General features: G+C 41.1%; 2 protein-coding genes across 2 annotated transcripts; both read right to left on the minus strand.

Moving 5' to 3' along the window:
- Window positions 1-1,472: 1,472 nt before the first annotated feature.
- ndc1 (NDC1 transmembrane nucleoporin) lies at window positions 1,473-11,109 on the minus strand. Its single transcript, XM_080837953.1, has 18 exons — window positions 10,997-11,109; window positions 10,295-10,415; window positions 10,080-10,181; window positions 9,769-9,943; window positions 9,379-9,511; window positions 9,095-9,203; window positions 8,957-9,008; window positions 8,415-8,547; window positions 8,225-8,317; window positions 8,053-8,134; window positions 6,024-6,188; window positions 5,463-5,726; window positions 5,061-5,179; window positions 4,884-4,934; window positions 3,921-3,984; window positions 3,526-3,626; window positions 2,671-2,831; window positions 1,473-2,301 (listed from the first exon to the last, which is right to left on the minus strand). The coding sequence occupies exons 1-18, from the start codon at window positions 11,033-11,035 to the stop codon at window positions 2,238-2,240; spliced, it is 2,028 nt and encodes a 675-aa protein (XP_080694079.1). The 5' UTR covers window positions 11,036-11,109; the 3' UTR covers window positions 1,473-2,237.
- Window positions 11,110-11,565: 456 nt separating this feature from the next.
- On the minus strand, window positions 11,566-12,315 carry LOC308363422 (uncharacterized protein; the record flags this gene model as incomplete). The annotated part of the gene is made up of 1 exon (XM_080836232.1): window positions 11,566-12,315. One exon carries the CDS (start codon window positions 12,313-12,315, stop codon window positions 11,566-11,568), a length of 750 nt encoding a protein of 249 aa, XP_080692358.1.
- Between the last annotated feature and the right edge of the window lie 127 nt (window positions 12,316-12,442).

A 12,442-nucleotide genomic window follows, 5' to 3' on the forward strand; every position in this document is an offset into this window, starting at 1 on the left:
TGAATATGTAAACCAATGCATGGAATTATCTGAAAGGCAGAGACGAGTAAAACCTGCACAACAATATCTACATCATTCTCCCTCTCATAACTCGGAAGTAAGCGGACTTTTGGAGGTCATTTTTGAAGTTAGGAGCATTTTTAGATTTGACATTTACAAAGTAGTCTAGCCTTACCTATGAGCCTGAGATGACAGAACAGTTTCAATAACACAGCATAGCCACATTTTAGAATGCAGGGCAGGTTGATTGTAGAAGCTATTTTATTTCTATTGTGTACATACATACATATATAATTTATGGGATATAATTTGTATTTGTTAGTAAATATAGCCTACTTAACGGCCAATCGACATAAACAACCAGGAATTAATAACTGCAGATAGCACAGCTGTGTAAAATTGACAAAGTAGTAGGCTACCTTTAATTTACGCAATTAGCCTTACTTCGCTATCCGTTTAATACGGCTGACATTTAAAACTGAATGCACTGACTAACTTGGTCACTGACTGAATTGCCAGCAACACTCGGAAAGATCTCTCAAGTTAGAGCACTGGTAGTCCTATAAAGATTTACACATAACTAAACTACAGGAATCTCTCACCGCCCATCAGTTCGCACGGATGAACTTAACTTTGGCAAAAGCAGACCGTGGTGCGTAGCAACCTTCATTCATAACGCAAGACGATATGCATAAAAATGTAGGCAGCAAAAAGCAGATCATCCCCGAGATGTAAATGCCCATTTTGTTCTTCCAAAACAGAGGCAGTTTAACGTTAGCCTTATGCATTGACAAGATACAAAAAAAGAAGACATTTGCTTCAAAGGATCAAATATTAACTGTTAATGCTGCCTGGATTGCCACTTACCGAAAAAGCATATGAAGTTGATTGTTTGCCAGTGCACCATGTTTCTCGGTCTTGTGCATCTGCTCCTCGCTGTGCAGTTCAAACTTCCAAACCCTCCACCCCCTTCCCCGTCGAACGTGGGATGTGTTTCAGATTTTAAGGCTCAGATTGCATTGACCCCTAGCTTAATACACCGAGTCATGTTATCTGTGCTTGAAGGGTACTGTGGCCCTAGAACTAGTGATACCTTGGGTCGCGTCATACACATGCTTTCATAAAAACCCTGCCATTCAAAATTGGTAACATCAGGCTTCTCAACTTCTACAGTGCTATAAAGCCATGCTCTCAGCGTCGCATTTCCATTCACTTCTACTCACATTCCAAATGAAGGCTACTGTTAATAATCACCTACAAACCTTTTTTAAAATTGCAACTGTAGTTTCAAGGTACAGTGCAAATGGTGTAACATAGCTTTCTTTTCATAGTTGAGATTTTAGTTGCGGAGCTGACTGCAGCAGGTAGCGTTTACGACATTTCAACAGCGACCCCTACCGCAAAATGTAAATAAAATCACCAGACAGCTCAATTTATGCAAACAAACATTTTAACTATTCATTAGCCCGACATGCCCAAACCATATTGTCCTCCAAGCTGCAGTATTCTCTCATAATGTGCCAAACATTAGAGATCTGTGATTGTCTTTCCTGTAGGTAAAGCAGGGTGAAAGACTAGAAACCCTCTTAAATATGAAAATCAGCAGCAGTTCAGGAAACCGGTGAGAAAACACAAGAGCTCTGGTGACGTCTGTGTCCTGAGCACGAGGAGCACTTAACAAGGAAGACACTTTCAAGAACAAGTGAAACAAAAGCTCTCTACATTGGTGGATGAATTCTTAATCAAATGAAATTAAACACAGGCAACACACAGGAACAGGTTACACAACAACAAGCATGTAAAAGAGAATATGTAAACGGTAGAGAAGTTCAGCTGCTCTTCCAAGCAGGTTTGAATCAAGTCCAGTCCAAATGTACACATTTCATCCATCTTTTAAAATACTAATTAAGGAGGAAAATAAATCAATCAACTGATCTTGTAGGAACTGCCTCTTGCTCATGATTGAGGGTCTTCTTGTGCTGCCAGTCTTTTTGTGCCCAGTGTGTCTTAAATGTTTCATTAGCTGTGAAGACAGAGGGTAGAGTGTCCCAGTAGTTCCGCATCAGAGGAAGGCCTCCTGTGTGATGTGTAATTCATCAAGCCGCCTGTACGTCTGACCGAGACCATGCTTTAGTGCACAAATGGTACACCACATCTGTGTGTGCGCGGGCAATAGGCCGCGCGCGCACACACACACGCACGCACGCACGCACGCACGCACGCACGCATGGAATGTCTCATTCTTTGTACTCCAGAAACTGCTGCAGTCTTTTCCTGTGATCAGCAGACATCTGCACAGCACTGGAAGAAAAAAAGGAGGATCTCCTAAAATTAACCTAAAACAGGACACATTCCATATAAATTAAGAATTAAAAAGTATAAGTTTAGTTGCACACAAAAGGTATAAGGACCTCATAATGACATCAGCTGATATTACAATGGGCATGCGCCACATTATGGTGCAGTGGAGCTAGTCGTGAACTTGACGGTAATGTTTGTTTGTTTTTGTTTGTTTGTTTGTTTGTTGAGTTCTGGCAGAAAATGCACCATGGAATGGTTCCTCAAATCACTACTTGTAGGTCAAATCTGGTTTTAGTTCTTTTGAATGGTTACAAACCTTAGTGGGTTGAGAACCACCAATATGAGCGTTCTTATGACTGCTTGACTTACTTTAGGTGCTCCCCAAAGGTCTTGGTTATCCTGTAGATGGAGGTTTTGAGTGCAGCCCTGACAGAGAAGCGCAGGGTCTTGTAGCTGGAGTCTCCCATGCTGCAGGTGGACCTCAGGGGCTTGCTGGATGCGTGGGGCAGCTTGAAGTGCCTGTCCACAGCCTACAGCGTTTAAAAAAGTAAAAAAAGAAAAAACAACAAGAAGAAGAAATCAGTGAGTGGTTGAGTGAGCCCCCTACTGTGCAGATTCTCTATATTCAGACTGTTCGCTGTAGCCTGTACATTTCTAGCCATATTTCTAGCTCAATTTTTGCTGAAGCAAAAGCCCAACTGGTGGTGTACATTATTCTTTATTAGGCATGAAGGCATGTTTAAAAAAAAAAAAACGTATTTGGTTCAACTGTTTATGGCCATGACTTCTAAGGAAGACAGAGATCACAAGCACAAAAACTAAAACACTCATGCACTTTGTGTATTTTGTCCCGTTTTCATCCATCAATTAAAACATAGAGTTTGGTAAAGCTTGTAAGGGCTTAATTACTAAGCATCTGTTAATTCTGGCATATCCATTAAGATGCTGCCAAAACCTTCAAGACCCACCCACAGTGAATTCACCTGAATTAAAGGCATGGTCAAATTTCCCAACAAATCTCCAATCTCATAAAACTTTTTTTTCCTGATTGTATCTTTATTAAAGAAATATATGTAGATTAGAAACGACAACCACATTGTCAGTTCTAGCAACCAAAAGCTTTAGCCTGGTTGTCGAGGCTGGAAACCCCTTCCTCCTGCTCATGTTGAGCCCTGATGATTAGATGTTCAAATGCTAAGAAACGTTAATGCTTCAATGTCTTGCCTCTTGCAGCACCAGCATGGTGTTCAGAATACTTGGTAGAGTAGTCTGCACAACCCCAAAGCGATCCTCCGAGTACGAGGCCGCCACCAGATGGGACAGTCCTGAGATGAGCAGATCAGTAAAACACAAATTACCAACCTACAAATGCTCACAATTCCATCCAAATCAATGACATCTCTTAAATCACAGGGGCCATTAATACGTAGAAAGGCTCATTGTTTAAAGGTCTGCACACTTTTTGCAAAAGCCTGGCAGTTTTTCCGTGCTGGCTGACTTTAAAGCGTTTCAGATTACTCTAAACTTGAACCCAATGCTATCACTCAAGTCTTACTTTTCATTTAAACCTACACCGAGGAAGATAAACTATGTGATCAAGTTACAAATGACCCTCAAACCTTCTAAAGCCCAAATGTGAGCTTGGCTGTCAGCAAACAAAGACTGGCTGGTTGCTTCTGGAAGCTGCAAAACAAGAACAACAAAAAAGAGAGAGAGATTTACAGTAGAAAGTCATGATTTGAGCTGAAAAAAAGCTTTCCCGAAGATTCTAAAGGTTGCTACATATAAAATTGTTCATGTTTGATGCAGGTGATTATTTTTTCTTCAGCAAGAAACACCCCATTAGAACCCATGTTAAAAGAGGTCTTACAACTGACATGAACAAATTATGAGATTAGGGTTGTTCCAGACATGAGGAGATGATTAATTATGTTAAAGGTGCAGTCCGCAATTCTAATCCCATACACTTTTTGTCATATTCAGCTAATTGCTCCTGAAGGTCATTTGATTGGCTGTTGAACACAAATATGAACAACCTTTCGCAAAACTGAATTGCGGACTGTATCTTTAAAAGGCCTTAAATTCATGCCAGTGTTTAAATCTGTGCAGTGCCATTTACAGTAATTTTCAGACAAAAACCGTTTAACAACAACTCTGTCACATGACTACCGTGACTTAACTTTGGCACAAACTAGATGTGGGATGAGGTATACGGATTATCTGTAGTTTTGGAGATCGTCTGTAATACTGTACAAACTTCACACAGAAACATACAAACCACGTTGTCACTGGCAAAAACTTAGGGCCCTGTGAGCGTGAACTACATTCAACCGCTACACATCTAACACTCAGGAGAACACAAAGTTCTACCAACACCGCACCCTCTATCCATCACATCTACTCTATGGCATTCCCCGCATGCATAGACACTGAAATGCAATCACATGGACCGTATGGACGACAGCAGTGAACGGATTCAATTCAACGTGAGCTATTGGGAATGGAGCATGCAAAACTGGATTCATATTCCTCCAGCATACCTCGGCCCCGGGCACACCCACATGCAGACTATCCAACCTTACCTTGTTAAATAAATACATAACCAGCACCCTCTTTGCCATGAAACTTTTAACCTGAACGGGACAATGTCAAAGTGGAAGAAACAAAAATTAAAGCAAACTTTGTGAACCAATACAGTAGCACAGGATCAGCTGAAGATGTGGTTTGGACGGGTGTTGTGAAGGGTCAAGGCTCGGTACCTGCTCCTTGCGGTTCTGTAGCCACTGGGCGAGGAAACTGGGCTTCTGAGAGGCTGGAGGGGGGCTGACAGCGGGAACAGGAGCAGGGCTGGTAGCGGTGCTGCCGTTGCTCTGCGAATCTGAGCAGCAGGAGAAACAAAAATATATAAATAAAAATTCAGTCAATCCATGGATGACAGCAGAGTGCAGAGAAGGAGCACAACAGTGGGTGTGCTCATGTCAAGCACCTCATCATGAAGGCAGAATTTCACCGTTTCAGAGTTATCGTCTGGTTACACAAACTTCACACATCTGCCGCTTAGTATCACCTATGCTAACCCAGCATTCCATTTCCATACACGTTCATTAACTGCATTAATAGCCAAGATATGGAGGAATGCTATTCAAGTGCCTGTGTCTGACCTGTGGAGGCACTCCAGAGCTTGGCCCCCTTCCTCATGACATGGGGGCTCTGCACAGCATTAAACCAGGGCGAGTTTGGCTCCTGAAGAGCCGTCAGACGACGGATGGAGGGGGAGGAGAAGGGGCTGTCCAGGTCAGGGGTGAAGGGGATGGTCAGGGGGCTGTGCAGCGTCCCTACGGAGGAGCGCAGGAACACGGACCCAGGTGTCTTTAGATGGATGCTGGGAAGAGGTGTCTTCGGCAGGTCCACAGCCCCTGAAGATACTTCAAAGCAGAGTAGCGTAAGAACAAGGGCAAATCAGGAGAACTCAGTCTAGTTCTTCCCACCAGCAGGGTTTACATACAAACACATTCATCTCAAACATTGCTATATTAGTGTTGCCTGTGTCGGATTAGGCTTGTAGTGTTAATAAGAAATCCCTGATTTAGGTAGTTCCTTAACATAAGGACTTGTGGGAAACATATATCACTCTTTTCACATACATTTATAACACTAGCCACAGAAACAAAACTGTGCTGAGCTTGTCATCAACCTTCTAAACGCACTCACAAAATGAGTACCTGAGCTCCATGATCCGGACTTAGTTTCACTGCCGCTGTTGGACTGGGACTTGGCCCGGCCATTGGAAGCTACTGCGTCATGGTGAGCCACCAGCCTCTGGGTCAGCTCAGCCAGCAGAGACAGGCACTCCTTACTGATGGCATTCCAGTTGTGAGGGTGGCCACCTGCAGCACCACAGGGAAGCATATTAGGTTCAGGACAACTTTTACTTTAATAGAAATGCATTACTGCCTCTTTGGAACTTTTGTATACCGCATTACTCTGTTCCTGCTAGGTAGTCAAAATCAATAAACAAAACCAATCAATCAACATACTCTTTCCTTTTTTTCCCCCATGTCCTGTGATCCAATTTGTGACCTATGTTAAACACATGAGGTTGAACGCTACCTGAGTTTAGGCCTAGGAAAAAAAGGGATTATCTTTTTTTTTAGACTTTGGCCAAAACTCTAGTGATGCAATACAGTTTAACAGAGTAAAACTGAAATACATTTATTTTTTCAATGTCATACTTTAATTTTGTGCATAATGGTTTCTTCAGTTTCATAATGGTTTCTTTTAATGATAAGCCGGTCAAATATCTATCTTTATCTCCCTCTGGAACGAAATAATGTTTTCTGATTGGCTAATGGGGTGTACATTAAGTTCGTATAGACGGACACCTTGGACGTAGTCCCAGTAGAAAAGTGAAATCGCCGTTCCATATCAATGCTCTTGAATGGTTACCATTGACAACCAACGTAACGTTTTTTTATTTTATTTTTTAAAGCCTGTTCCAGGCACTACTTTCTCTAACGGGAGCACTAGGCTTCAAATCAAGAATTCATCAGATTATTATGCATATTAAGTTTCCTTAAGATAAAGGAAATTCTAAATAATAATAATTATAATAATAATAAAAACATTTTTGGATAAACGGGAGATAAGCGGGATAACGGCCTTCAAGCTCTGCTGCGCGTCGTGCATTTACTTTGTAGAACTGTGCAGCTCGTCGGCCGTTATCCCTTACATGACGGCATGCGTAGCTTAAAGATTTACATAATCAGGTCGTTTACAATGCAACATGTTTATTTGCCTAAGTTTACAATGGAAAAAAAAACATATCAATAAGTGGTCAATTGTCAATAAGTGGCCTTTAATCGCAACCTGCTGTGGCGTTAAATTGAGCGCCGCAACATGGCATTGCTGACTATGTTCAATGACAGTAGAGATTTTAAAATTATTGGAACCTTTTTTAAGTTTTATATTATTGGAACATTTTACTGTTACTAAGAACTACCTCGCACCTTAGCCAAGGGAACTTGTGTCTCCATTCCGACATAAACGCCAGACACTTCGGCCTTTTCTCTGTTGAAACTGTTCGAACATCTAGGGCTTCAGGTATTCAGTGTTTGAAAAGTTTACTTTCTACATGAACTAGTTCAGTTCATAATTCAAAATTTTGAAATAAGTTCACAGCTCCCAAAAAATGAACTTTATCTGTCTGCAATGCCGCTCTTGGCCTCTACGCAACTTGGGCGCTCTCACACACGGGCATAGACAGTAGAATGAAATGAAACTCGTTCAGACGCAACACTGCAGGTATTACAGGTTCATCCTCGTCATCCTCGTTCACCCAGTTGCGTTTGGCCTCTGAAAAAAAAAGTCTGCTTGGCCATGTTCTATCCTTCTCACTAAGTTCGCTACTTGTTTGTAACCGACGGTTTGCGCTTTATTTAAAATGCAGCATATGCGTGTTGTTTAATGACTTTCAAACTGCAGAATAGCCTGTTACTTTAAAACATAATAAGGGCAGTGCAAGTTTGCTTTATAGGCCTTAATATTAGGATAGTTGTAAAATTCAGATTGTTTTTGCGGGACAGGATTTTAAAGAAACTGTGAAACCACCGATTAATTAGATCCTGGTGTCATTTATGTCCCTTGCCAGCGGCCCACCCCCCAAAAAAAAGGCAAGGGTTTTTTTTAGGGTCGTTCGGGAAACAGGAAACACACAAAAAAAAAATCCTAGGCCTTAGCTGACCACATGCATACCTGGCTGACTGAGACTGAAGACCTCAAGCCTTCTCGTGGCAGAGTGCTGGGACAGAAGAGACAGGTCTTGCAAGGCTAAGAACTGAAACAGACAAAAACACCACAGCAACCGAGCGTTAGCAATGATGGGGAGCACTGGCTGTCAAACAACTTGTAATATTGGTCTTATTACCTTCATGATTGCTGGTTCCTTGCAGGTTAAGATTTTAGGAAGGCATTCCTCAGCTTCCTCAGCAAAAGAAGGCTGCACTGGAAAACTGTACATCTTTGTGGAGGCATGGAGAAAAAGGTCAGTTAGGAGCTCAAAAATCATAAACTTCAGAATATGAATTTGTTTTAAAAAGCATTAAAACCACCAATACCTCCGAGACGTACACCCTGAAGAGCAGGACCGTGATGAACCAGGTGAAAAGCAGGAAGGTCCCACTGATCCACAAATGGTAAAGCAGAGACAAGTCAAGCAGCCCAGCCAGTGTGTCCAGACCATGGAGAGAGCTGGAAAAGTAAAACAGCACAACTGCAGAATCAATAACGGTCAGGTACAGAGGGGACAATGAGAGTACTGCCATTATAAATATAATGACAATAGTTATTTGTTATAATGTGTCATTTGTTTATTAATTAATAAACTGTTATCATTTTTATGGTTATAATTATAATTAATAACAATAATGAATTGTCTTTATTTTAGCCTAAATGTTTTTTGCTTTTATATTTTGTAAGTCACTTTGAGAAAAAGCATCTGCTAAATACTGTAATACTGGGAGGCTGCAAAAGCACTACAATATACACAATATACATCATTCTTAAATTTGCTAGTAACTAAGGCAAGATTGAAGTCAAGTGCATATATGAATACATCACCAATGAACTGCCTCTAAATCCTTATTTGTTTAACATGTACCTGTCTTCCTGTAGATTGAGAGTCCTGCAGATCCATGTTTTTGGTGCATGTCCTGAAGGAAGAGAGAGAGTTTAATTGGCACAGACTGAATATAAAATCTATTTGAGCATTAGGGGAACAAAACAAAATGAGGCTTACCAAAAAAGAAGTAAAGAACTAGGTAGTTCCTCAGTGCGTACATGGATTGCACAGCACTGCATTTCACCACAAGAGGCAGGGACCCCTTAAACCACAGGTATTTATATTGCTTGGGGGGAAACAAAAAAAAAAACAAATAAAAAAACAGCCAACAGTTTTAAATAGGGCATTCAAAATGGTACTAAACATACTGTTTAACTCTGACTGCAACCCGGCCCGCCTTAGTCACACTGTCCAGTCTAGATACCTTTCTAGGAGTGAGATTGCTTAGTATGGACTTGTACCTGTATGACAGGGAAGGACACATAATTCATGTTGTACACAAGACCAAGTAGACTGTGGCTGTATCCCATGAAGGCTCCAGACAGTAACATGAGCAGATGGTACTCATTCAGACACATCTGACTGGGATCTCCACTGTCATGAGAGAATACAGGAAAAGACTTGAAATAAGGACTTTCCCCAAAACATTAACACACTCAAACACATAGAAAATCTGAACTGTTCAAAGGAAATGCTTTATTAAATAAACAAACAAATGAAACGTCTAATGTCACCACCAACTCACCAACACTTATGGAAAATATGAAATCTAAAAGCAACATTTTTGCATTTTGAGAACAATAACCAACATCATTGCTGTTGAACAATTCCTCTTGCTGTGAGCATCTTACCTCTCAGTCTGAATGCAGGGGGAGCCCAAGGTACGGTACCTTCCTCCAATGGTGATGGCGGCACACCATGACACCAGCATCCCCACTGATGAGTGCACCAGAGAATGCATACATTGCCGGGGGTGGAGCACTTTCCCCAACAGAGCAATCCTTGTGCAAGGGATACAGGGAACAACTGAAACAGCAGAGGAATTCCATGTGAGAAGATGCTTCAATAGAACATACCCAACACCCATACTGGTTCTGGTAGGCCCAGAGGTAGACAGCATCCAAATAAATGTTGGTTGTTGGTTGTTGTTGCTATATTTCACCTGTGTAAGATTCAAGGTTGAAAAATCCAATCACCAACACCACCCCGGAGAGTAGCACGAGAGAGAAGATGGTACTTGAGGCGGTCAGAAGAGCTAGTGAGTCTGACATAACAAAGAAGCACATTACGTTCTGAGAGGGCAGTGAACAAAAATGGATAAGAGCCACACATTTACATGAAAATAAATCTAGAAATGTACACATCTCATGTCCTTACCTGATATCCACTGAATGGGATGAAGTAGATTGAATCTACTCAAGAACACAAAAAGAGCTGTGGTGATTGGCATCAGCAGCACAGACCAAGCAATGCTTGCTACAGCTCTCCAACATACCACCTATAAATGTAAGGTATTATAGATCACGTAAAGAGGCATCATATAACTGTAATGACATAAAATTATACATCATAGAGGAGAAACAAAATTGCTTAGCTTTCTCGTTCTAGCTTGTTAACATTAAGGCAGACAATTGCTCCACAGATCTGGGCAACTTGAACACTGTCATCTTGAATTTACCATATGAAAACTTGGCCAGGTAACCTAGCTGTCGTAAAGACATTTAGCGATAGCTACTTAACTAAATTTACAAGCCTTATTTTAGCTTCTAAAAGCACAAACCTAACTTAAGAAGCCAAATGCAGCTGCAAAATGATTAGCTAACGTTAGCCATGTTGCAGTTCATAACATGTTTGCTATTCGTAACCATAAGCTCACAGCGAAGGATGTCAATATGTATACTACGATTAACTCTATAATTCGACAGTTAGCGACACTGCTTTACTTAACGATAGCTTACGTATAACTATATATCTATACGTCTTTTCTAACTTTAGTTCAACCTTCCATTGAAGTAACGTTAGCTACTGCACAACAAATGAGAGTCGAACATGTATCATTACACGCAAGTACACACTTACCTTGCGTATAAACCAACTGTTGTGTTTAAAAGAAAGCATTTTTCATGTCCAAATGATTTCCTGGGTAGGCTTTTGAACAAGTTCGCTAACTCGCTGACAAATATAAATTGTCAAATTTCCCCAGATCGCGCCACATGAATTCGTGGGACCTCTAAGACCCTTTCCAATAGCTGTCCTTATCACTGCCTGAGAGATATATTTTTGAATAATTACACTTCACTTGATTAAAGAAGTATACTATTTATGTCACACAGACTGTTGGTACACAGAGAGAGATCAGCTAAATGTAACAATAGATAAAAAAAGAAAAACATTGATTAAGCCCTAACTGTGCTTTTAAAAAGGAACCTCGGGCCACCATACAGACAAGACAGCCAAAGTTAGACTTTCCCTGGTAGTGGTGGCATGAATGAAATGTCACTTAAGCAACGTATAATAATTAAGCATATCGTTAATATAGTTGTGGCAAGAATGGGCGATTTCAATGCGAGGTTCAATCAAAACAACACATGTAAGAATAAATTCAATGTCACTGGAATCGCAGTGGCATTTTCCACTATCAAGCAACGTTACTTTGTGTCATTATGAACTAATGCTGCCTTTTCTCGTATGTGATTTCCATTTGATAAAGCGGTAATGCTGCGTCTGTCCAGTCCTTTAACAATCCTCTCCGTCTCTCTTCGTAGTGGCTTGGTTTCAAATGCACTGGCGGGTAGTTTTTGCGAGGAATTAATGGACATTTCAGTTTGAACAGCTTTGTGTACTGGTGTTTTTTGTCCGGGTCTTTGGGGAATTGCCGGTAGAGTAAGCTGTTCCCTCTGAGACTTTTTGTCCTCCCACAATTTAAGCAAGCGTCGCTGATTATTGGTCATGTCTTTCAAGTTTTGTTGTAATGATTGTACCTGATCCTCCAACAGCGTTTTCGAAGTCACGGTATTTGCCAACTCTGAAGTAAGATCATCTATTGTTATGCTTAATTTCCCTGCTTTCTCAATTAAAGAAGAGCATTCGCGGTCCTTCTCGTGTAGGTCATTTATTATATCCCTAGTGGTTTTGCCCTGAAACTTTGGACTAGATTCCAAACCAATTTCAGCCCGAAGAGTCTTGACCTGTTTCCGCAATTCTTTATTATCCACCATCAATGTCTTTAATTTCTGTTTCACAGCCTCCGTTGACCTCATTCTTGAGTCGTAAAGTCTCATCTTTTCTCTCATCACGCTTTCTCGGTGTATCGCCTCGTCTCGGTCTTTTCGGCATTTTTCCAGAAGTCTTAATGTCTCGTATTTGGAGACTTTTTCCACTTTGCCGTTTGATGCCATCAAATCACAATCCTTGGTCAAAATGACAGCTTCGATCGCATGGTGTAGCCTAGCAGAGCTTTACTATTCCTTAGCCATGCCAAAAAACATTTTAGGAAAGCCGGCAACGACTGTAGCCTATGTTAAA

Source organism: Sprattus sprattus, assembly GCF_963457725.1.
Source record: "Sprattus sprattus genome assembly, chromosome: 4".
NCBI classification, from domain to species: Eukaryota; Metazoa; Chordata; class Actinopteri; order Clupeiformes; family Clupeidae; genus Sprattus; species Sprattus sprattus.